Source organism: Pleuronectes platessa, chromosome 14 (assembly GCF_947347685.1).
Source record: "Pleuronectes platessa chromosome 14, fPlePla1.1, whole genome shotgun sequence".
Taxonomy (NCBI): Eukaryota; Metazoa; Chordata; class Actinopteri; order Pleuronectiformes; family Pleuronectidae; genus Pleuronectes; species Pleuronectes platessa.
In genome coordinates, this window is record NC_070639.1 from 17864203 (window position 1) to 17890138 (window position 25936).

Consider the following 25936-nt stretch of genomic DNA (forward strand, 5'->3'; position numbering starts at 1 on the left):
ACAATGTAACCTTGATCCTGCTGTATCCTGTACTTCTGAATGAATCTTGGCCTGATTGCTTTAACTAAGGCATTGTTGTTTAGATTTCATCAGAAGATCCCAACCTTTGACTTTGTTATAACCCCATCCAGAGTGTGGGGGAGAACTGCTTCCCATCGGTGTGCAGATTACAAACTAACCTTTGTTGTATGCACCATGCTCTGAGCATTGAAGTGCGACAATACTGGAAGAGAATTTGTGTCTCGCTCCTCGTTGGTAGAGTGGGATTGTAGAAATTGCCACGACAAGTTTCACTCTTCAGTTGGACAGAGAAAGTGTTCCAGTATCCAAGCATTAAGATATGAAAGAAAGTGTTTTCATAGACATATTTTTTAGAATGAACCCAATTTTATTGTCCTTTTTTGAGTAAACACATTTACTAATTTCCTATGATAGTTCATTTGTCCATCAAAAAACAATCAATGTTTTACAGTCAGGTCCCCTGATCATCACAAAAATAAATGAAACTAGAAAAACTAATCATTAATTCAGTTTTCAGCCTTCAAGAAACCTCCAAGAAATCCAGGACCGTAACATGTTTTGGAAAATTTATCACAATTCATGCACCACATCAGTTGTAATCATTTTGTATTTTATTTTGATTGGTTTGTTTTGTTTTTAGCCACAATTCACCATGATACATTTCCTGCTCAAACTGCAGCTTCATATAAGACCATGATGTTATCAATAAAAATGAAAATGAGAAATACTCAGTATGATCAATTATCATATTTCAGACCTGTGAAGGCAGATTATTCGGTCCTGAAATATACTCATTTGTATTTTGAGACTTGTAATACATTGGATTGTTCTTTAACCTGGTATTAACGGAGGACTGAGTCCTCACCCAGGCGCTCTTATCATTCCTCCTTTGATGCTACATCTACATTAGATATATAACAAACCAGGGATTTAAATAGCAATAACAAAAACATTGAACCTACTGTGCTGCAACATACATGTTACATTCCGCAAAAGATGTGTGTAGGAATAAAGTATGAACGCTTTTCAAGTGAAATGATAGAAATTGGAAAATTAGAAATTAGAAGATAATTTTATTTTGAACCCAGCAGCTGCTTGCTTGTTATTTTGGCAGAATGTTTCTTGCTGCGTTCAACCTGAGTGTTTTACAGTTGTTTTATTCCTGACATCAATACAACAGACTCAGGTCATCAACGGTCAGTAACATGATGGCAGGACATGCTGTACTCGGAATGTAGCTTCTGTTTTATGACACTGGGCCTATATCTTTAACAATATGTCACATTACAGGTTAAGACCTGAAACTGCAGGGGAGGTTGTGCGAAATTTAGCAGAAAATAAATTCTTTCTTTGCTATAAATTATTTGTAATATATTAAAATCACATTCTAACAATAAATGCCCCAAATAATTCTTTTCATTCTGATTTACAGTCCAACTTGACGTTGTGACGATCTGGGACTTCACAAATATATACAGATGGATTCAGAGGAACAATGTATGTTATTGAAATCAATTGTAAGTGAGATTATAAGGTAGGAAATATAAAAATAGGTAATTCTGGATCTGCATTAAAACACACAGTGATAGACGTTCATGGAAGACATGTGCAGTAGCTGATAATTTTTTTTTTACACTGTTCAATCGAACAATACTGTCAGTGCAACACTAAAATTGTTCCTTGTCAGACTTGTTTGTAATGCGCTCAATCACACGCACGCACACGCTGCCCTAATATTAAGTCAAGTACAGATCCTTTCGCTGTAGTGACTTATTACTGTTCTACCGGTCAGTTGTATATTGGTGATGAATATCTGAACTCCTTCACACACAGATCAGATGTGTAGAGCAAGAAAAAAAAAAAATGACGACAAATAATTTAAACAGTCCCAGAAAACTGGCAGTCTGTTTAGTGTGAACTACCTCTCCTGCATTGAAAAGACATATCCCAACTGTACACACCACTCTAAAGGAAGCGAGAGGCGAGGTTACAAAAGAGGGATCTTTGATCTCTATGCAAGTTACTAGCATATAATAAACTTAATGTTACAAGCGATTTTTTTAATTAGAAAAGACAAACTTTTCGTCCAGTTTGTATTTGAGCTGCCGCAACTGCTGACTGGTGAGCCTAAGGTTTGATCTCTGCCCCGGAGGTGAGTCGAACTCTGATATATTTAAATCCCTCTGTGTCTCATGTGGATGCTCTGAAATCAGTGCAATGCAACCAAGATGAAGCACCTCACGCCACCATATAAAATGCTAAAAACATACTGAAGTGCAAGACAAATATTTTCAGTTTCAAAAGACGCTGATCAGCCGACAGTATAAAAAGCTTCTGTCATTTCTCAAATTTTTTTTTTTTTATAACACAGTAGTTGCCGCACTCGATAAACCACTACATACAGTTTAAATAGGTACCTGTTACTAAATTAACTTTGGGCCAGCCCAACAGTGTTTTTACTGTGGTAAATGCACTGTTAAATTGCTATCATTAATGCTGAGCCATTAGAATCATAATTAAATTTTTATTTGTTATTAACCTGTGATTTTCCCTTTAAAATGTGGTCATGTTTCAGACTAAATTATTTAGTTCCCTTTGCCTGGAAACGTGACAAATTTATGGGACAAATTTGACATACAACATCTCACAGGCTAATTCCATTCTAGTCTAAAAAATGACACTTTTGGAAAATATTGTAAATGGAAAAAAAAAATATTATAAGCTCAGCTGGTCTATTAGAAAAAAATGTTGCTATATATCCACAGTAGCCACTTACAGCCATGTTATCGAGACAATAATGCAGGTTTTTAACATGTCCACAAGAGGGCGATGCTTTACTTTCCTATGTACACTGTCTTCAATAGCAGAGAAAGAACACTGGAGTGTCGCAACGCAAGGATGAACAGTGACTGAGGTGTCAGACATCATTTCCTGTGTGTTGATATAAGGTAAAGGTGTCTCCTCCCTCTGCTCTGTCTGTGCAGCCTCATGCAGCCTCCTAGTGGCCACCAGTGAACCCCGCTGGTTTTACTGATTTGTTCTGGAAGCTCTTGTGAATGCAGCACTGAGTCAGCACTGCGGTTTCTAGGTCTGGTTGGACTGTGGGGCATCCTCCTACCTGCTCCTACAAAGTGGACTCATGTTGGATCTGGATGTAGCAGGCCTGCAGCAGAGACAAGTGGACATGTTTAAAAATACTTCAGACAACGTGTAAGAGGTTGGTTTAACTACATAAACCAATTCAAAAATACTTAGTGGAAAAAATGGGATGGAGAATTTTCTATTCTAGATTTCAAATATATGTGTGTGTGTGTGTGTGTGTGTGTGTGTGTGTGTGTGTGTGTGTGTGTGTGTGTGTGTGTTGTCACCTTAAGTGTTGTGAACATAAGACCCATCTCTCCATGCTGAACGTTGGTATCCATCAGATCTTCTATCAGACTGACCTCAGCTCCTAAATTCCTGATCCTGGAGAACGGAGCAGACAATATGTTTTAGCAACCAGTCACACCATGTCTCACTGTAACTTACCATTATATTTTACAGATATTGCGCTATTCCTCACTGGGATGAATCTAGTTTTGAGCATTTTAACAGAAGACTTTCCATTCCAAGAAGAAAAGGACCAGCAGTGAAGACATTACACAGTAACAGTTCCACCTTATTGTTGGTCTGAGAAGTGTTCGTAGTATTTTCAGTAAATAAGAAACCAACTGCAGAATAGACAATATGCAACGTCTTCATCTACTAGCAAGGTGTGTGAGTGGGTTTGTGTGGGACAAGACACACCTCGCTCTGAGGACCACGTAGAGGAAGAGTGGGAGCAAGTCATCCATGCACCACAGGAAATTACCATCCAGCATAGGTTTCACTTCCTGGGTCAACTCCTCAAACGTTTTCTGGATGACCAGGAGTTTATCTGAAGGAGTGAAAGTGGTGCTGCATGTGCAGGAAGACAAATATTTAATTCATTGGTTACATACTAACACAGGAACTTTAAAAGTTATCAATGCTGTATGATTAGTGTTGGAATGATCTGTCACATTAGTTCAGGGGACACTTGGATTTTCGCATGTGCTGATGATGAGTTATAAAATGGGACCTTTGGTAGAATAGTGTCCCAACAGTCTCTGTCCCGTCGTGAATTTCCATTCTTCTAATCTCAAGAATGAATTTAAATGTAACCTAGCAACTTTCTCCTAAAAACACAAATAACCTCCGTTGTGTTAAGTTTGATGTGAGCTGTGATCTTAAACACACACTGATCATCACACAATATTAAGATAAACAGGATATATATACTGTAATAATTTGATCTTATGATGTCGCCTGTATGTCATGTCAGTTAACATGGGAGCTACCTGATTTGTTGGAGTGTCTCTACAGCGGAAACAAAGCAGGCATCTTTACTGCTGGACACAATCTGAGACAGAAGCAGAGAAAACATGTTTAAGAAAAAAAAAACATTCTAACTGTAGGTTGGGTTCATCTATTAGAGGAGAACAGACAGTTGGAATCTGACCTGCTTTTTCTCTCCTAGAATTGACATCCACACTGGCCAGAACTTCCTACATGAGGTGGAAAAAGATGACTACTTAAGCAAATAAGATTAATATATTTTGCAAACTTAGTAAAGTGCTATTCTTCAATGAAAGGACACACTACATATACATGTCTGTATGTGTGTGTGTGTGTGTGTTTTGCATGTACATACTCCTGCACTCCCAGGAAGCTGAGCAGGGACTGGTCAGGCTGCTTGTTGAGTCGGATGATGCGTTCCCAGTACTGGGCCTCTTCCTGCTCCTCCTGCAGGGAATACAGGGTAAAGAGAGGAGGGTAGAGTCGAGGGAGCAGCAACGGGAGGAGCAGAGACGAGCAGCTCACCACCACAACGCTGGAGAACAAAGGTGCAGGTAGAGGAGGGAAAGACAGATGGAGGTTTAACATACAGTCTGTATAACAGAGATGGCTGAGCTGACTAGGAAATGTGGCTGGGTTATAGACTGTATGCATGTGTGTTTACACTCACCCTTCTGTGGTGGAGTTGTGCCTGCTTTTGGATGGAGAGGCAGGGGGTTCTGGGATGATGCAGCCATCATCGGGTAACCCAGGAAAAAGAAACCTGCACACAAAGACGAATGTTTGTAAACTGTATTTCTTATGCTGAATTTCATCCTTGGTCTTCATGACATTGTTGGGCTTGAAAATGATCATCTGTGGTCGGAAATATCAATCCTCACAATACTGATAAAATCAATATAGTCAAACAGTAGCTCACAGTTACTCATGTAGTCATTGTGTCCACAGTATCAATCAATCAATTGGATTTTATTCGTATAGCCTCATATTTTCCTCATAGGGCAGATCTGACAAATTCTGCCCATACCCACATCAAGAGTGAGGAAAAACGACCAATCAGGGGAAAAAACATAGAAACCTCACAGAGTCCCATGTGGGGGGGGGGGGGGGGGGTCCTTGTCCCAGGACGGACAGAAGTGCAATAGATTCATGAGAAAAGACCGTTTCTAACATACGGTAAATGGAGAGGTTTATCAATGTTTCATGTATTTAAACAAAAGAAAATGTCTTGCAGAGATGAAAGGGGCAGCGATAACAATTTACACCTCATTCTACCTCCCTGCTGCTTGGCTTGGTTTATTTAGGTATTTTTCTAATTTCACTAACACAACAACAAGAAGAGGTATGTTTTCATCCAGGTCCTCAGACTTCCTCCCACAGTGAATGGTTGTTTGTCTCACGTATGTCAGCCCTGTAATGGAATAGCGACCTGTCCTGTACCTCGCCTCTCGCCCAATGTCAGCTGGGACTGGCTCCAGCTCCCCCCCTGTGACCCTCAAAGGATAAGCGGTATAGATAATGGATGGGTCCTCGCTTCCCCAACTCATGTCACTTCCTCACATCTTAGTTCCTCCCAGCAGGTGATGTGAGAGAGAAGAGATGTGAGGAAGAGCACTGGGAGTGGAGGAAGTGTGTACACCAGACAGGACGTCCGCGCTCCCTCTGCTGTCATTTTGAAGAGACGGCAGCTTCCCATGATGCACAGCATGTCAGCTGTCAAATGTGTAAAAATAAGCAACAAAAAGAAAAACAGCTGGTATCGGTTGACTGCTGCAACACTTATAGATCATGCAGCACCAGGGCGTCAGAGAATAATGACAAATAAACAACTGTACGGAACAGATGTAAGGGAGCAATAAAACAGCTGTTAGTATGCTGAAAGAAAACCTTAGCGCAATTACTACAGGAATTACAAAAGGACAGTAGATCTCATTTCCTCTCAGGCTCAGGTAGATATCAGGCTGACTCATAGCTAGGGTTGGTCGTCCTGGAAAAGCTAGCAAGACCAGGCTATACAAAAAAAGGCAACCAGTTCATCCGACCCCCTCCCATCGGACCTCTCCGACTCACAGGCTAACTTCTAGCTCCCATCTTTGTTTCAGCAGTGTATGTCTCACCGGCTGAAGACTGGTCATTCGGGGTGAGAGCACGGACAGGGCAGTGAGTGTGGCCATATTTTACATCTGAATGAGCCAAACTTGGAATAGAAAAAGAAAAGAAGAGAAATACCTTCTGGAGTACAAGGGAATAAATAATCCAAGGCTTTTTGATTCTTATTCTACGTGCGTAATATGTTCTATTTTGTGGAAAAACATGTGGTATTGCTACTGGTGGACCGGTTTCCAGGACACGGAGGAGCAAGGACAGGGGGATGAGTAAATTGTCAGAAGGGAGAGAAACTTTGGTCTTGTTTATTCTCCCTTTTCCAGGAAGAATCCAAGAAGAGATGAGGTCACCAGTAAGAGGAGATTCATCTGACCTGGTAAATCCTGTAAAACTGGCCTTTTCTCACTCTCTGTTTGGTTTGCTTTATTAGGTTTTCAGCAACATCGTGATTGCACACATTTTTCACATGACCCTGAGTTGTTCATGTAAATTGTTTAATAAATCATTTTAATTCGAACCGTGTGTGTGCTCGGTTTTTGTCGGAACCTTGAGTCAGAACCTTGAGTCGGTGCAGTGACTCTCTCGTCTTTGCCTCCCACTACAAACATATCACAGCACCAGCTGGTGAGAAGACGACAGCCCTCGTTTCATACCTGAGCCAAATGAGTTGGCCTGAGAGGCAAACAAGGGAGAGACCCCAGGGGCTGACTGTACCTGACAAGGCTGAAGAAATGGGTGAGGTAAGCCTGGACCTCCTGGACAGCCTGTCTCAGCAGCCTGCGGTTGGATCCCACTCCAACATAAGTCATCCTGTAGACTGTTATCAGCGTCTCCACCAGCCAGCCCAGAGGGTGGATAGGGGTCTCACATGCCTGACATACAACCACACACAGACAATGATAACTATACTTTCTATGTCAATATCAATTATTAAATGTCAAGTGATGTATCAGTGACAAGAAACTCCAGATAGCAGTTTTTATCAGCATGTCGTTTCAACATCTAACTTCTAAAAATCCTGCAATTAAGTGTTTGCAGTGACTGTAAATCATCATGATCTGCAGCGGTTTATCAACCCAAGCCATAATCCTCACTGTACACCAGCTGTTACAACAGTTAACAACATACTCATAATGTCTCATTCATCAGCAATGCGGCATCCCACTGATGTCTTGTCCACACAAAGTTTTAACAGTTACAGGTCAGTTTGAGGAGATGAAAAAAAAAGACTAACCCAAAGAATAGAGAAAATTCTAAGTCTTCGATTTAAGGAAAAAAACATATATGTATATATATATACTTATATATGTATATATGTATATGTATATACATATATATCAAGGGACATTATTACTTTGTTGTAGCTAATGTTAAACAACATTGTAAATGGTCTGTGGATTGATACGTTTCTATTGTACAATTGTTCAATGTACCGATCATTAAAAAGACAGGGATGCAGAGAGTTCACTTGTACCTTGATGAGATATCTTCGTATGTTGTCAAAGTTTGCAGTGGTGACAACTTCTCCTTGCTGGGGAATAAACTCCAAACTCTCCAATGCTTTACTCTGAGACCTACTCAGGTTTGGACTACAGACACAAAATACACACAGATACATATTGATTTATGTGAGTATGAACTTATATTTGCTTCAGCGTGTGTTGATATATATACCTGTGTCGTTGTGCAGTTGTTATTGTGACAGCGATGTTCTCCCAGGCTGTAGTCCTCTCTCCTCTTCCAGCTGCTGTGCAGCCAAGTCGACTCCAGCACTCAGTAAACACACCGCGCCACCTCTGAGCTGAAGGCACCAGATACTGACCCAGCCTGCTGCTCATGCACACAGAGTTACACTCATTTTAATTCATTTGTTTCACACTGAAAGTATAATATCCTGTTATATTTTTGATAACATCCAACAGTCTCCCTTTAATCCTCACAAACACCGAAAAACACACAACAGTCTGCAGAGGTGAGACGTGGCTGTTCAACAGAGGTGCGCCCGGCTGAAATCAGTTCAGGATACAGGTTAATTGCTATTTCAAGACGATACAATATAATACTCACAACAAGCTGTTTCTCTCTTTATTGTCAGGTTCATCAGCAGCTGGTTTGGTGTAAGTTCCGACCACTTTCAGGCCTGTGCTCCACTCTCCACTGAACAGTCCCTCCAGACAGTCACCGTTAGCCAGAGACAAAACCCCCTGAGGACAAAACAAGGGAGGAGACGTTGTTTGAAGACCTCTGCAATAACTTCACTAACAACTGTCATCTTCTACATAGGTAAGGATTTAAGTACTGAGAGATAAAAAAAAAAAAAAAAGTTTCTTATCTTCATGGAGCTTTAAAACAAGTTGTAAAGGTAATTTGACCTAAACACTCAAGTTTTGAGAGAGAATGACGGACACACAGATGAAGGAGATGATCTCTACCTTCCCATTGACAGTCCAGTCATCAGCAAATTCCCCATGGAAAGCTGTGTCATCATCTGACACCAACAACCCTGAACCCTGATCAAAAATACAATGAGTCAAACTTTATGCAGTTATAAAACAAATATGCAATCATTAGTATTGTGTCCATAGATTACATTTGTTTAATTTTTTTAACTAATATTACTTCATAAATTCACATTGGTTAATTAAAATGCCCCAAAATTGCTTATTTGAGAACAATTGAATAGAAGCAAGGTGGCTGCAGGAACGAGACTGTGTAAGACGGAACACAAAAAAAACAGATGAATATAGAGAAATACATTTTAGAACAAAGTCCAAAGTTATGATGTACCATGCTGGACCTTATCAATCTATTACAGTCAAAACAAAGGAAAAAGTCCATATTTCAATTAGCAACCAGAACAGGAGACACACACGCACTAACACACGTAGAGAAACAACAAAGAACTCTGACATGTGTAAAGAGCCTCTTGTACTTACAATCATCTTGTTCTCTTTGAAGGTCCCTTCATAGTACACACCGTACTGGGTGACGACTACAGCCTGGCCATTTCTCTGGTCGTCCAGCCACATACCCATATACTTTTCACCTCTGGGAAAAACACATGAGATAAGTCACTAATGACAGCAGTGTGCCAAATGACATTTTAATTAATTCACTGCACACTTTTCAGTACAGTCAGAATGACAAATTACTATTTGGAAAACTGCCTGTTTGCAGAATTTTTTTTGACTTCCCACTGAAATATTTTGGGCTGACAAGTACATCTATAATTGATCATAAAAATGTAATCAAGTAATTATTCATCAGCCCACAAATACATTTTTCAAGACAGAATGTTCTGAAATAGTGACGCGTTTTTTTCCTTTAAGAGCTGATATTCTAAACATTGAACAACAATGTCGCTGGAGGCTCAACCCAAAAATTATTTATTATTATTATTATTTACAGGAAAATAAGAATAAAGGTTAGTCTCCAGGGTTTTTAAGGGTCCTTAAAGAGAACCTTAGAGGAAACATCATGTGTGTTCCATGGGGGGGGGGGGGGGGTGACCACAACCGTAAATATGAATTTTCAACTTGTAAATGCTGAAAAGCTTTCTTCTGGCTTGCAGCAAAGGAATTAATCAGACCTGGTGATGTCATCGTGGACTCCATATCCTGTCTTCCTGTCCTGGACCCACTGTCCAATGAAAACGCTGGAGGAGGTCCTGGCCTGTTTACCCGAGCTCAGCATGCCGTAACCCTGCCGCTGCCCTTCATAGAAACAGCCCTCGTACACCTCGCCGCTGGCATACCTGGGCAGAACACACAGAGGCATGAATGCAGCCCTGTGGTCATGTCTAGAAAAATACACCATGACTGCCAGGATTCTGTCATTTCTCACACAGGTCACTGATTGAAAATAACAAAGAGGTGATGTAGCACCCCAGCCCCAATTTTGGTGACTTGCTTGGACCCAAATTACTGCTGATGACAAAAATTAAACAGGATGAGAAGTACACTGCGGCTCAGTTGTCATATGCTACACCTAGTAAAAAGTCAAAAGAAAACAGTGCACTGACTTGTACTTGCCGAAACCATGGATCTTGCCATCTCTCCATTGTCCTTGGTAGTAGTCTGGCTTATTCAGTACTTTGTTAGGCATTACACTCTCCCCATAGCTACAAGAGAAATACAAAGTATACGGGAATGTTGCAGCAATAGTTTAAACTTTACTGGTCAATCAGACAATTGATTTTGTAAATAGCAAAAATCGGGTTTCAGTGAATCTGCTAACTAAATGTTTAAATTGTTATTCAAGTTGCCTACCCAACATTATTTCTGTATCATGTGGACATTATTTATTTCTACAAGTTCATGCATATTTGATATTCCGTTCACATATCTCCCTAAGGCTCGAGATATGATTCATGTTGAAAATGAACAGCATTTTAAGCAGCTCCTTTGTACGACACCATGTTAATGTACTGACCCATCCTCCAGTCCGTTCTTAAAGTTCCCAGAGTAAGTTTGTCCATCTGGCCACTTCATGGTTCCTCTGAAAGAAAAAACTGTATCTTACCATTTGCATACACTATTTACACAGCCAGTATTACATTCTGTGGTAATTTAATTAGTTTCTATCAGAAAGAGTCAACTTGACTCTTTATTCTAACAAAGTCTTAATTAACCAAATGTGCTGTACACTGAACTCATCCCGTAAAGATGCACTGATAGCTCATTAATTCCCAATCTGCTTGCACCACAAATCTCAAGTAGTTTGAGAGCTGATATAAAGACACTGTGTTACACCACTGGTTCTGCACGTTTTAATGAATTCAAATGTATGTTATCATTGTGTGGTGCAATGTAGATATGAGCTGGGAACAAAGCATTACATAACATGTAAGCTCTAGAGATGGAAACTGAGTGGGCCCATGCAAGGACACACACAGACAGACAAACAATATCCCAAGGCTGCTTGGGCGTCCTGCCCAGGTAGATAATCACTCAGTTTCAGTATAACGCCTCATTTCAGACAAACTCCTTCTTGGCCGTACACCTGTCTGAGTTCTGCGCGCTGAGTTGTCATTAGTAGCTTGAATATTTGCAGCATCCACCAATAGCCTGCATGTGAGGCCTGTAGGGGACATCTGTTAACTATAGCTATAACCTTGGTTGCATTCTCCTCCTCTAAACTGCCTCATTAGTCACGAAGCATGCCTCCCACCACAACAAAATTCCCATCCTGTGGGAGGCACTGAACAAACGTCCTCCCTAACCTGCCATGAACTCGTCCAGCCAGCCAGCCCCCGGTGTAATAGGCGTCTTTAAAACTTCCTTCTCCAGTGAACGTGTAGGTGGCTGTACGCGATATTGCTGTCACCCCAGGCGATGAGCCCTGACCTCCACCACCCAGCACCTGATCTACCGCCTGGTTTAGAGATCGTAGCCACTTGTTCTGCAGAGGGGACAAAATTGTATATATATATATATCAATGTTTTCTTTTTTAATCTGCAGTTCTTTCTACATTCACAAACTCCTGGCATGAATGTTTGCCAGGAGAATATGTTTGTATGATATAAACAAACCATAAATGTACCTTTTCCTGTGGTGTTGAGGCAACCAGGGTGAAACTCTCTTCTGGACATGTTATTTTTATGGCATAGCTGAAGACAAGGACAAATATTAACTTCAACATATACACTCAACAGGTTTTTATGAGAAAGATCTGAGAGTGAAGTGCAATTCATTAAAATAGGAAGCAAAATGAAAGAATATGTTTTGATAATTTGTTTCCGGCAGGTTTATATCTTCACACCTCTGAAGAGATACTTGCTGCTTTCTTGACCTGAGTGCGCTTCAGTAAACTCAAAGCTTCAGTAAACTTAAAATCACTCAAAATCAAGGATTTAAAAGAAAATGTATTCAGGCCTAAACGTTGTTGTGGCATAGGCAAACAAATCTGGTGCTATAACATTACATGATGTATTTATGTGCATCAGTTATGTGAGGTTTAACATTCATAATTTGGATTTTGAGGAACAACAAACTCACAGTCCCCTGGTGTCTTCAGTAACTGGTTTCACCCACAGACAGGTCAGAGGGTAGACGTGATGTGTGGAGAACTGCAGGGAGGGACAGACAGACAGACAGACAGAAGGAGATCTGAAAACTCCCACACTCCGGATATCAAACTCTCTGCTATTTCAAAACGGGTATCTTCAGAAATTTCATGAGTGTGCATCTGCGGCTCACTGTAAATTGATAAAGGAAGTACCACAAAACCTTGCATTCTCAGTTTGACTATACAGTATATGCATGTGAGGGAACTTAAATGAGATTAATGAGCTGTCACTGTGTACCACTTCCTGAATCTGCAAAAGATGTGTCAGTAATTCCCTCAATGGAACATGACCTTCGTGGTTTATTATTAATGTCTCCACACCACTTTTGTGGTCGAGACAAACCTGAAAGGAATGACAGGAAGGTAGGAAACCTAAAAAGTCCCAAATGTGTGATGATGAGCAACCATAAGGGGTAAAATAGTTTATTGGTAATGCACAAAAACATAGCTTAATACAATTTACCTACTAAACTAAGTAGGAAAAATGCGTTTAAATATCTAAAATCTACAAAAAAGCTACAACACAACACATACACCCAAACCACAAACAGGAGAGAGAAGCAGGGAAGGTGTCACCACTACCTGCAGTTTATCAACACACCACCCCACACCAAACACACAAGGGCTCAGTAGCAAACTGTACACAATCCGGACTCATCCTGTTCAAAGCTGCAGATGTGTCTCGGATTACATGCTCTTGAAAGCTGGAGTGCAGCAGTAAGTTGCATTCCTTTCACCACAAACTGATTAACGTTAATGTTACAAACGCAGCTAAAGTCAAATACATACACAGTGCAGTCTGTTCTGCAGCAGCTAAAGTTTACATAGAATAAGCCATCAGAACAAAATATCATGCATAACACAAATACATTTTAACACAGGTCATTTGTAATGCTAAGGATCACAACATCCACAATATTCAATTAAGTCTAACATGAATACTAATTTTGTTTAATGATCAGATTACATATTAGACACCTTGTACCCTTCATGAAGGCAGGAGGGCTGTTGTACTAAACTCAATTAGTTTTTAGCTTTGTGTCACATTATCTGAGTGTTTAACAAGTATCTGCAGATTTCTGCGAATCAAACTGAAACCATCTGGAAGTAGTAAAACTGAAATGGAGTTTGGGCAAAGAGCCCCTTTAACATTACACAATGTTCTGTGTTAATATTCATATATTCGTTCGCTAAAACCACGTGACCCTTGCAAGAGTGTGAGAAGTGAACAGAGGCCGGCCCAGCTACAGTAAGCTGCTGCAGCACAAAGCTCAGGGTGGCTACTGGTTGGTGGGAGGTGAAGTTGAATAAACCGGTGTCAGAAATACTTACAAAGTTTTGAGAGGGAATGGCATTCTGAGTGAACGAAAGACACAATGTGAACATTTAAAAGATGGTACGTAGATGATAAGAAGCACAAGGAGGCTGCACATAAAGCTTTGTCTGGTCTGAGCAAGGCTGACAAAGAGCCTGTGGATTTTCTCTGATGTTTAAATCATTTGAAAAGCTGCACAGAAAGATTATACTACTGGTAATGGTGGCTAATCATATTTACATAGTAACTTTTGTTGGGCAAACTATCTGTGTTTGCATGAGTGTTTGCATGTGTTAGTGTGTGTGTGTGTGTGTACCTGTGTGTGCACCAAGGCGTCGTTGAACAGTATGAACCAGTGGTTAGAGAAGCGCCCGGCCTTCTGCAGAGTGAGTGATCTGTTGCTGCTTTCACACACGACGCGACGGTGCGGGAGACGCAGAACCTCCTGAAAAACAAACATGCATCCACAGCTCCGTAAGAAAGTCCGGCAAACTCAATGAAGAGAAACTGCTAAATGTTTTCTACTTTGGAAAAACAGCTGGTGGCAACAATAAATCCCTTAATATCCCTTTCATAATTAATATCAGGGTTAAGTTGCATACCTTTTTGATTGATTAACTGTTGAGCTATGATTCTACCAGTTTGGTGAGATTTCAATTACATTTCCCCAAAAAAGCCCTGTACACGTTTTTTATGAAAGACGCCTCCGTTTTTTAAATCAAGTTGTGAACAGAAACATCCTTTTCCCCGTGTTGTGAAAAGGGTCTTTGGCAGGTCTTTTCACAAATGTAAAATCTCTGATGGGTTTCTCATCAAACCCGTAGAGTAAAGAAGAGACATTGTAGGTTATAATAACAAAACTTGAGTGTTGTGCTCACTGTATTTTTTCCAGAGTGGCTCTTCCAGAAGAGAAATGTGGTTTCAGCTTCTTTCTTCCTCTTCAGCAGGGACAAAGACAGGGACTCATAGTGACTGCAGCCCTGATTGAGGGATTGATACTCCTCAGTTAACTGGGGGGGAGAAAAGTCAGAACACAGAGTTGTGGTGTAGGCCTCTTACAGTGACGGTAATAACTGACAATATATCCACAGTTACTCAATCTGTGGAAATACAGAGAGGAATAAAAAGAAGAAAGTGAAAGAGATGGGAACAGGAAGCTCAAAAGAGTGACTCAGAGAAAAAGCGAACAGAAAGAGGAGAGAGGTTCATCCTCACCACATCGTAACAGGATCCCAGTTTGAGCAGAACTCGGCTGTATTGGCGGAGATGCTGCAGAGGCCAGTACAGCAACGAAACCAGATCAGCATCACCACTGACAGACTGATCTGGAACACACAGCTGGGCGAGCAGGCTCTGCTGAGAACCTAAAACCTCACTGGACAGAGAAATAGGATTATCTCAAAACTTAGTTATCGGCAGTTTATTTATCTATTGTATAATAAATAAATGTATTGTTTTAGTTAATGGAAGCTAATCCATTTATTTATTTGTATTACTTTATTGATCATCAAAATCTCTTCATGGAGACATTAAGGTGGTTTTTAAACAGAAATAGAGAGTTGCTGTGACGAGCTGCAGTAGCTCTCACAGGTCTATTTACTGAGACTGTGGAGTCTGTTTGTCTGAAGTGTGCAGAACTGAACATAAAGAATAAAAGGAGCTTACAGTGAGAGTTTATGGAGTGACTGGAATCCCCCCATCACGTGGAAGTTTCCAAGTGCAAAACAATACCTGAAGAGATAGAGAGCTTTTATCAGGGATTTCCATTTGAAGTCAAACACTAGATAAAGTGGAAGAATGCCAAATGGATGACCTTGGTGAAACCAACTTCTACTCTTGAGCTCACATCAAAGATAGAACCTTTTATTTATTTATTTTACAACCTTTTTACAGTCCTTCCCTTCTTGCACTATCTAGTGTCAACAGAAACTTTTTGATGTTTAACTTTATTTGCTCGGCAACTCACCTTCCTTGTTTGTACTGTGAAAAGTTTGCCAACTGTGCAGGCAAGAAGAACTGACTTGAAGGCCCAAGCCTGGAGTGCAGTCAGTGCAGATATTGTATGTGGTGTCTGTTATTACAGGGGGACTTAAACCATTGGTATTTGCCCTCGTAACACTGTGTGTTGTCTGAGAGATGATACATTTAGGTAAAAAAAAAAATGGCAGTTATTGATATGATATGATAAATAAAGTGGGATGAGCCCAAAGTTAATTAGAGGAACAATATAACAATAAGAGGGAAAGTGGGAAAAACATGATAAACAGACACTGAGAACAAATGAAAACCCACTTTTGCCTCCCAATGTAATAATGGAGAAGTATATTGTAGATTGATTTTTCTGTTTGTTCGAATAATCAAATGTTGATTATACCGACCATGTACAGTTGATGCACGATGCTAACGATTTGACTGACATTAGATTCAACACAGAAATGGGAACATAAACAAAGCAGGCAAAATTTAAATGAACGCTGGACAGAGACTAAAAAGGGTGAACCTTACTCTTTATAAATGTCTAGGAAGTCATCAGTATGTGTCAGCAGGGGAAGGGACTTGACATCGGCGCCCTGCACATCATGCAGGAAGAAGCTGAGTGACGTGGCGTGTCGACCGATCAGGATGCTCAGGCGAACAAAACTCTCACAGAGAGAGAAGAAGAGATGAGTGCAGGGCTCACCTAACGTCGGGCACAAAGCCTCTGTGGAGGAGACACAAATAATGCATTCATTATTTCACATATCATTTGTTCTATTTTGACGGCTGCCTCACAGCAAGGTGCTGAGTTCAAAGCCCGGAACCACCGGGGCTCTTCGGTGTGTTTGCATGTTCTCCTCATGGATGGTTAGATTAAATTGTCTGTAGGCGTGAATGTCAGCAGGAATGTTTGTGTTTTTTTGTCAGCTCTGTGATTGACTGGTGATCCTGAACCGATGTCAGCTGGGATTGGCTACAGGCTCCCATCAACTCCCCTTATCAAAACCCCCCACCAGAAGGGGTCAGAGGTGGAGACACAGAAGTCTGTCTCACCTCTGCTGCGTAGCGGGGTGAGGAGCAGCTTCCTGGTGTTGCTCAACCAGCAGTAGAAGTGTCTCTCTCTGGAGGCCAGCTCGTGGATCGCTGAGATGAAGCCCATGACATTCTGATCTGCCAACACCGCACAGCTCTGCCCACCACAGGACACACTGCTAATGTAACCCATCTGAACACAGAGACAGAGAAGAAACTAATGTCATTAGTAAATGGACGGCATGATCCTGTTTTTCTTAATATCACCTTGAGCCTACAGACAGAAGAAGGTAGGCGAGGCTTCTGCGTGTATATAATTAGTGTTAGGGATGTGGGATGATCATCTATCTCTGCCCATTCTAAGATTGCAGTAACATTAGCAAGACACATGTCTTTGTTTTTGTCATTAATAAAAACTGTCCTGGGCTTGTTTCTTGTTCTAACCCGAAGGTCGTGGGTTGATCCCTGGCTCCTGTAGTCTACATACCAAAGTGTCCCAGGGTAAGATACTGAACCCTGATGGTCCCGGACAGCTGTACCGGCAGTGTGTGATAGAAGAAGTGCAGCATATAGTAGCACTGTATAGATGCGAATGGGTGTAAAGCGCCAATTCGTAATGTGACTTGTGTCGATAATTCCTTTATTTTTCTGCTGCTCTGGGATTTCTCCTGCTTTCACCGGTTGTTCAAATTATTTACACCAGCAGAGGAAAAAATAATAGCAACTGTAAAGGACTTTGTTTGATGACACTATCCTCCAATGACCTCATGTATCTGTTGTTTAGGAGCCCAACTTTGTGTACCTTAAACATGGTCAACAACTCCAACCTGTATATTAATAATGAACACACCCCAGTGGTGCAGTTACATCCGTCTTCTATTATTGAATGCTTGCTGAGTTTTGTGTGGACGGCCACTGCAAATTAGCTGAGTGGTGCATATCATTGCTAAATGCTTTATAATTATAACATTGAAAGCGAACACAAAAAATATAGTTCCGTTTTTTTTAACCTACAAACCTCCATGCACAAGGGAAGCAGGGTGGGTCTGACCGAATAAATCTCCGCCCTGCTGGGTGACCTCTGGCTTGACCGTTGACTCTGGTGGGATTTCTCACTCTGTGCTGATAATGACTCTTGATGCTGGCCGCAGTACAACAGGATCGGCTGGACACAATCTCCGTCAGCCAGCAGAAGGGAGTGGCTCTGACCGGCTGACACGTCCCAAACCCGGAGACCGTCAGACAGCTACACAGTCCCGCCAGAGACAAAACATAGTGGGCTATCAGGACATTTACTAAATGACAGAATTACAGACATAAGCATGTGAGTGATTATATGGCAGAAAGTATGAATGAGTGAAAGAACAGGACCAGCTGACAGACTGCTGTACCTTCGCCTGCTGAGGAACCGTGACAGGGCTGTTGACATGACCCAGCTGTCCACACATGTTGCTGCCCCATGAATAAACCTGCAACACACATTATAGCCTGTCTGAGTGTGCTCGTGGGCTTCGCTGTTTGCTAGGACCAACTTGATGCTAACATTTAGAAAATTAGAAAATTGTGGTATGTCCCTGAGAGTCATAACATACAGAAGAAGTATGTGTCTGTTACCCTGCACTGAGCACTGACAGCCAGTGAATGATGGGATCCTGCAGCAACTTTAACCACTTCCTCGCCTGTCAAAGACTTGATACACAGAGGCTGGAGTCTGGACACACGCAGAGAAAGAGACAAACATACATACAAAGTCTATTATTTCTTTGTTGTTTCTTTGCAAGTCAAAGTATATTTTTTACATCATTAATTTCAGTATTATATCATAAAACAAAGGTTATAAAGTGAGTAATATCTGAGTAATACAAAGGTTTTATGTAGTAAAATACAAATTAGTAATTTACAAACACTACTCTATTCCGTAAGAATTGGTTTTCAGATCAGATAAAAGTTTCTTACACTTTTTTATTCTCACTACAAAATTAGAATTAACTTATAGTCAAATCGTATCCGCTGTCTTTTATTAAGTGACTTATCCTAAGTACTTAATGTGCTTCTCACACTGAACCAGAAGAAACTGATACAAGCAGTGTGTATCACTTCTATTTTTTGTTTTGTTTTCTCTGGCTGAGAACATTTTTAAAAGCCAGGATATATTAAACGTGTGTGTTTGCATGTCCAGACCTAGCAAGCTGATCCCCGTGACCCAGTTGCCCTTCAGATCCGCGGCCCCAGCTCCACACTTCTGTCTCCAGAGACGGCAACCCGTCTCCTACATCCTCTGATGCTGCAGCCTGGGTCCGACATGGCCGCCGTCGCCTTGGGGACCCTTAAAGAAAAAAGATATGATCCCATGATAAAATCCAATATGATGATACAATTCAGTTTCTGATCATTGGATTTTGCTGTTCATTCAGGTTGTGTTTTATGTTGTTGTTTCAGGTGTGACTCAGCTGCTGCAGCCTCAACTTCAATGAGGATACAGGTTTGCTTTCTTGCTGATGATAAGAAACTCTCGCCGATCTGTGAATGGAATATGTACCTAGTGCTAGGAGTTAGCTTAGCTTGGCTCAAACAAATACTCCTACCAGCATCTTTTAAGTAGATTTGATTATTTTAATTTGCTTACCAAATAGCATGTTTTACATGGAGTAACATATGTCTTGGTGCACAGCTTCTTCCAGTCTTTATGCTGAGCAAACACTCCTGCTTTATACTTAGAGATTAGGGCATCAACCTTCCTTCCTGACTCTTGACAGTGAAAAGCATATTTCCAAATCCTATAGTCGAGTTGTTCACACCCTACCATTCCTACCATGGGTGGGTGTTCCAGGCAGGGAGCATCTCCTGTTTCCTGCCGTTTTCCCCTTCTGATGTATATTTGTAAGACTGGAGCTCTTCTGCCCCTGCAGCCCCTTCTTCTCCGCCTCTAGACAGAGCCGAACTTCATCCAAACACACAGGGGAGGAGGAGTACGGCCCAGACACTCCACTGTTACTGTCGGGGAGAAGATCAGGCTGATTATACACTAGAGGTGAGAGCAGGATCAGGTCGGAATCACAGCACAAATATTCAGGGTGTGTATCGGACTGGCTTAACATTCCAGCATTGTCTCATTCACTTGAACAGTTTTCATTGTGTGTTGAGTATTTTAAAAGAGAAGTGACACGGAATCAGAAGAAGGTAGATGAGGATCCTGTTGTTTTAGTAGCTTTGAGTTATAACTTGAAGTCATGTAAATGGAATAAACTTTAATTAAAACTTATCTAAATTGCTCAAAAAATACCTTTGCAATGTATATTCTTATAAAAATAATAACTATAAAGATTGACACTGTATTTCAACATTCTTGACCAAACAATGCATTTTATTGTCAGTGAAATCCTACTTGGTAGTTTGACTTTTTATTGGCGATTCGTCTTTGTACCTGGAAATGAGAAGATCCGTGGAAGGAGTTGAGGAAACACAGCTGTCATCTGGAGAGAAAGGTGGAGGGACAGAGGGACAAAGTCACACATGTCAAGGTACAAATCAAACGGTTACAGCAAAAGAATGAATGAAGAATTAGAAAGTGCACAAGATGGAGCAAAAAAGAGACAAACACAAAAGCAAAGAGTGACAGATGAATAAGGAAACTTGTGAGAAAGAATCAACAATGCAACAGATTTCTGAATAAGAATAGAAGAGGATAAAGAGATAAATGAGCGAATAAATTATCTTATGTCAGAACAAAGCCTCAACCAAACAGATACATAACAAACCTGACGTGTGACTGCTCAGTGAGTCAGTATCTCCCGACCCGGTGATGGGCTGCGTCTCTAACGAGTGACCAGAGAGTTTCTGCAGGATGTTCTGGAGCTCCCTCTCATCAGGAAAAGCTGACTTCTTATTGGCCCCCCAGCAAGGCAAAGGGTGGGACACAGGGCGGCCGTCAGTCTGAGTTAGATTATCAGCGTGTCCGTCTAACTCCGCTAACTTCCTGAAGTTGTGTAATGAAGGGAGACCAAAAAGGGAGAAACAACAGAAAGAGAAAAATATTAAAAGCAAAGGGCAAACACGTAAAAACAAAAAAATAGAGGGATGAAAGAGAGAGACTCATAAGTTATAAAATTCTGTACGGTGTAGTGCTGGATTTTCCATCTCCAGAATATGGGCATGAGCCACGTCCAGAGCCAGGGCTGCTGCCAGCTGACCTCCCCACAGGATGGAGCCGTCGTCTGGGATCTCTTCTCCTGGGAGTGGTCTGTGAATGCAAAGCAGACAGGGGCAACAAACGCTGCTTTAACTACTGAACCTTTTAAAAGCATCTAGACACGAGTTGACAGAAGCAGTTTGATGTAGGGTTATAGCAGCTGAAAAATCTCATCAAAGATCCCATTATACCAGATCACAAGAACAACAATTATTTTGCAGCCTCTAGATGATGTGACTGTTTTCTTTCCTTCTTGTTGAGGCTATAATTTAATTTGTAGTGAGATTTTCTGCACTATTTTAACACTATTTTTATCGTATCCATTTTGAATGTATTTACTGATCACAAGATTTGTTTAATTTCGTCCTCTCAGAGTATTTTTACCTCCCCTATCAAAACTTCAGACAGCTCCACCCCCAGTGGACAGTAGTGAGCGTCATCAACTGTTAACGATTCCTTCCTCTCGGTCACTGAGCTGTGAGGCGACGGGCCCCGCTCCTTCTTTTCAGGGGGCCTCAGGGTGTTGTTGTTCTGAGGAAGTAAACTGCGAACCAGGGCCAGGCTGTGGTAGGCACCACAAGCCACCTGCAGGGATATGACAGAGCTGGTGTTTCTGGAAGGGGAACATAGTTATTGTATTTTAAATGTATCAGTGAAGATATCACGGAGACCCAGTACCTGAATTACATGTCTGCCAGCCAAGTGCTCCACCTGGAACACAGATAATAATATAGATTTGGATAATTAGGTTAAAAGGTTTTCTCAAATTCTCACATGCACACAGCTCAACAAAAACATCAAGTCCCCATCAAACGGTACATTCAGTTTTAGAAGAGTTGACGGTGTGTATGCTCAGTTAAACAAATGGTAAATACAAATAGAATAAACTAGATAAAACAGTATTTATTAAATTTGCATTATAAGGTTGAGTAAATGCTTTTTATTTTGACTTTTTGACATCTGACTACGCTCCTTAAATTCAATAACATTACACAAACTTACCTTCTGTGGTCTCCACACAGGAAAGTTGTTTGTGACCAGGCCGAGTTGGCAGCCACTGCCCCAGGCCCACAACTCATTCTGGGACGACAGAGCCAGGCTGTGCTCCCGTCCACAGGCCAGATCCGTGACCCGAACCCCCGCTGGAGGAACGACCTCACTGTCCACGACACTGACCAGGCATGGCTCTGAAACTACCACAAGGCATGATCATCACACACACACACATTCAGTGTGTAAATGCAACTTGAAGGGAATTTACACCAAAACTATAGAATACTATTTTTGATCTTTGTATAATCTATCTATGTTGCCCTGACACACATTCATACTATATATTTATATATATAGGCCAATATATGTAGTATTGGAAATCTTTTTCTCCCCAATATTGGTATCGGTTGGGTTTTAGTTGGGAATGTGTTAACACCAACCTGTGATGTTTGTGACAGTGCCCTTCTCAGTCAGGCCACACTGTCCTGCAGTGTTCTCCCCCCACATGTACACACTGCCCTGCTCACTCAGCGCTCCACAGTGGAAGCCGCCAGCTGCCACACGCACCACCGACTTCCCCAGCAGGGACTCCTCCAGCACCGGAGCAGACAACGGGATGCTCAGATCCCTCCATAGCAGCTCCCCGAAAGAATACACCTGACCGCCTGGAGGATAACAACAACATTACTTATCCAATTGTCACCGTGTTACGACATTTACAAAATAATTTGTCACCTGTTTACGCATGCAATTCACATTCACCACTTTAGATGAACCTACTAGACATTAATCAAAATCTCAAGGTGCTCATGTTGTAAAGAGGAGATCCATGAAAAACCATATATATATATGAGAATTTGTATCCATAATATGATGATGTTAGCCCTCACGTGAAAACTCTTAATTTCCCAGCTGCACTTCACCACAAATACTCACTCACCCTGTGTCAGCAGGAGTCCATGGTGTTCTCCCAGGGTGACCTGCAGGACAGGCCTGGAAAGCAGCACTCTCCCTAGAGAGAGCTCCTGCCTGGGCCCCGCTGACTGCCAGATGTGGAGAAGTCCTCGCTCTGGAGGTGTGAGGACCTGCTCATATGCAGGCCTGTAATAAAAAACAACAAATGTATCAATCAAATATTAGATAATTCTGTGCTGAACCTCTGTCCAGCAGAGCTTCACAGTTTATCCTTAGAATTGAGATCATGATTCTCTCCCGTTAACAGCAAGATGTCCTCTACGTTAAATCCATTGTTGTTTATTTATTTGTCCTTTACACACACTTTCTGTTACTGTCTATGAATCACAGCCGGATTGTGGTATGAGTTCTTGGAAAGTTGAATTGAATTCCATTTAATATGTCGATCAACCAGTAAGTGCATGTTCACATCTGCAGGCCCTGACAGGTAGTTAAGTGTTGAGGGAGGAGACTAACACATGACTGAGCAGCAACAAGGCTCTTACCGAACCAACACACTAGTTTACTGGAGAAGTTTAAATTGCCAACATTTTATTTTAGTGCAGCCGGATAATGTATCTTGAAATCTATTAACATATACATAAACAGGAGAGGAACAAGACTGTGTGTGTCATATTTACCTCTCCTCTCTGTTCTCCATCACTTCAGATGCTCCATTCCACTGGACATTGACGACATCTTTACTGGCATTTCTAACAAAGCTCTGTTTTTTCAACAACACATCCGTTTGGAGGAAAAGAGTGAATCCTCTGTCCTGCTATTGACACATCTGTGGTTCATGTGGCCTCAGGTGTTTGCCTAGTTGACAAAACATAAGAGGAAGTATTCACTCTATTAATTAACTTGACATAAAGACTGAAATGTGTAATAAAGACAGGAATTCAATATGTAAGTTGGTTCACCTCTGGGTCAGGATCAGAGTAACGTTCTTCACCATGTTTGCGTTGTATTATATTTTAGCTTGGTCTTTTTTACCTTATACGACTTGCTGCATAATCTTTGGCCCTAATTTCCCCACGATATACGTTTGTGATTTATCAAACACCAAAGAAAACTCCTTATATGTTGAAACCCTTTTGGGAATAAACCTGATCCTGATTTAAATTATAAAAAAATATTTTAACAATAGTTCAGACTGTTTTGCAAAGCATCATCATCATCAAATTGATATTCAGCCATCCAGGCAAAACCTGCTTCCACTTCACTTTGGTAAACCAAAACTTAACTCAATGTTCCCTTTTTAGCTTCCTGTGTGACTTAAAACCTAAATCTTACCATCTTCATCGCGGTGTTCAGAACCCAGACCTATTTATCCTTAAACGAACATCATGGGGGATTTAAAATGGACCACATGGGGTATTTTGTCAAATACTAACCCTAGAGTTAGATATATCTAATGTTACATTGGGGCGTTTATAGAAACTGTATTAGCTTTGACAAAAACATGTTGATCCAATGTCTTCCACAATGGACACAATGTGCAAACTGAATTAGAATAACCAAGACTGAATTACATTGCAAGTCCTTGTGGAAAACGTGTGTGGTTAACTTGAGAAAACTTGTGTATGTGCAAAACGATTAATTCTTCAACCTTCTGTTTCAGCGATCAAGTTCGAACTGTCACATTTACAATATTAATTTCAGCCATATCGCTAAACACTAAACCATTAGTTTCTAATGTGCCTACAGGGGAGGGGTTTCCTTTTATCTTAACTTTGCACTGATTATATGTACACACCACTGCTGACAAGTCCCAACAACTCAGAGAGTTTTGCAATGGCGACGTGCAGAGAGCTTGACCATACACATAGAAATAACACTGATCTATTACTGTGTCTGTGGGAAAAGCACGTCACGTGATCACAGAGCTCTCAACACAATCACTCCAGGGTTTTTTTCCCGTTCCCACAGACTGTGCGTTGACAGATTGTGTCAACGCTGCGACTATTGATGTGTTTGAGCACAGTAAATAAAGCCTTTCAGAACCAGCCTGGCCGATTAGAAAACAACAGACGTGCTCGGGTCAGAAACGAAGTAACTTTAGAATATCCAGCTGTCAGTGTTGTTGTCAACGTGTTTCCCACGCGACACTTTTATACCTCCTCCTAAAGAAGTCCTGAGTCGTCGCTGCATTTTGAGGGGTAAAGCTAATAAGCTAACACACCGAGCATCGAACTAGCTCCATGCTAACGCTAACAACATACGCAAACTAAACTTACCGACGTGCCCGTGCGAACTCTAGGAGAAGACGTGTGTGAGATGCAGCGGCGCCGAACGAGTCCGGGATACCTGCGCGTCCCTGCAGAGAAACACGGATCTATGACATGTTGGATGTGGTTAAATCAGGGCTGCGCAGAAAGAGCAGAAGTTGAGTGTGACAGTTGTGTTTGTTGTGAAGCTGTGTGACGGAATCCGCGCAGGGACAAACCGCGCGGCGCGGCCACACCTGTTGCCGCCGCCACGGAGCTCCGGCAGGGGAGGAGGTGGTGTTGAGGAGAAGGTCTCACTCTGAGGCAGATTCCAGTGCAGGAGGAATTTTTTCATTATTATTATAAATCACTTAAAACCAGAATTTCTTATTATTGTGGCACTAAAACGCATTTTTAACGCCCTTTCTCTCAGAATGATATGACATATGAAGTATTTTCAAACGAGTACATAGTATATATCCCCTGCATTTCTGATACCTGCTTGTTTGCACTGTTTATTCACCACTGAATAAAATGCAATGACTTAATCAATACATATATTTATATAGTACAGACTTATCACTTGTATTGTACACTTCCTGAATTACCCTAAATTTCCCTCCCTCAGGAACAATAATGTATTTATCTACCTATCTATCTATCTATCTATCTATCAATCTATCAATCAATCTATCTATCTATCTATCTATCTATCT

General features: G+C 41.2%; 1 protein-coding gene across 6 annotated transcripts; it reads right to left on the reverse strand.

The window, feature by feature from the left end:
• Positions 1 to 365: 365 nt before the first annotated feature.
• LOC128455721 (alsin) lies at positions 366 to 25435 on the reverse strand. Of its 6 annotated transcripts, none has more exons than XM_053439522.1 (41): positions 25251 to 25435; positions 23652 to 23785; positions 22997 to 23157; positions 22497 to 22721; positions 22066 to 22256; positions 21742 to 21774; positions 21448 to 21648; positions 20990 to 21114; positions 20633 to 20850; positions 20260 to 20347; positions 19687 to 19868; positions 19056 to 19200; positions 18489 to 18585; positions 18266 to 18343; positions 17893 to 18120; positions 16896 to 17067; positions 16371 to 16566; positions 15531 to 15596; positions 15081 to 15240; positions 14744 to 14875; positions 14182 to 14310; positions 13883 to 13906; positions 12481 to 12551; positions 12026 to 12092; positions 11705 to 11883; positions 10915 to 10980; positions 10505 to 10603; positions 10073 to 10237; positions 9420 to 9531; positions 8916 to 8993; positions 8551 to 8687; positions 8158 to 8313; positions 7958 to 8072; positions 7198 to 7355; positions 5048 to 5140; positions 4733 to 4912; positions 4541 to 4586; positions 4380 to 4441; positions 3808 to 3957; positions 3390 to 3486; positions 366 to 3184 (listed from the first exon to the last, which is right to left on the reverse strand). In XM_053439522.1, exons 2-41 carry the CDS (start codon positions 23669 to 23671, stop codon positions 3146 to 3148), a joined length of 4941 nt encoding a protein of 1646 aa, XP_053295497.1. In that variant the 5' UTR covers positions 23672 to 23785; positions 25251 to 25435; the 3' UTR covers positions 366 to 3145. The 6 variants fall into 6 exon arrangements, with proteins under 6 accessions (XP_053295497.1, XP_053295496.1, XP_053295499.1 ...); XM_053439521.1 differs by having other exon boundaries at positions 23652 to 23788; XM_053439524.1 differs by having other exon boundaries at positions 20299 to 20347; positions 23652 to 23829.
• Between the last annotated feature and the right edge of the window lie 501 nt (positions 25436 to 25936).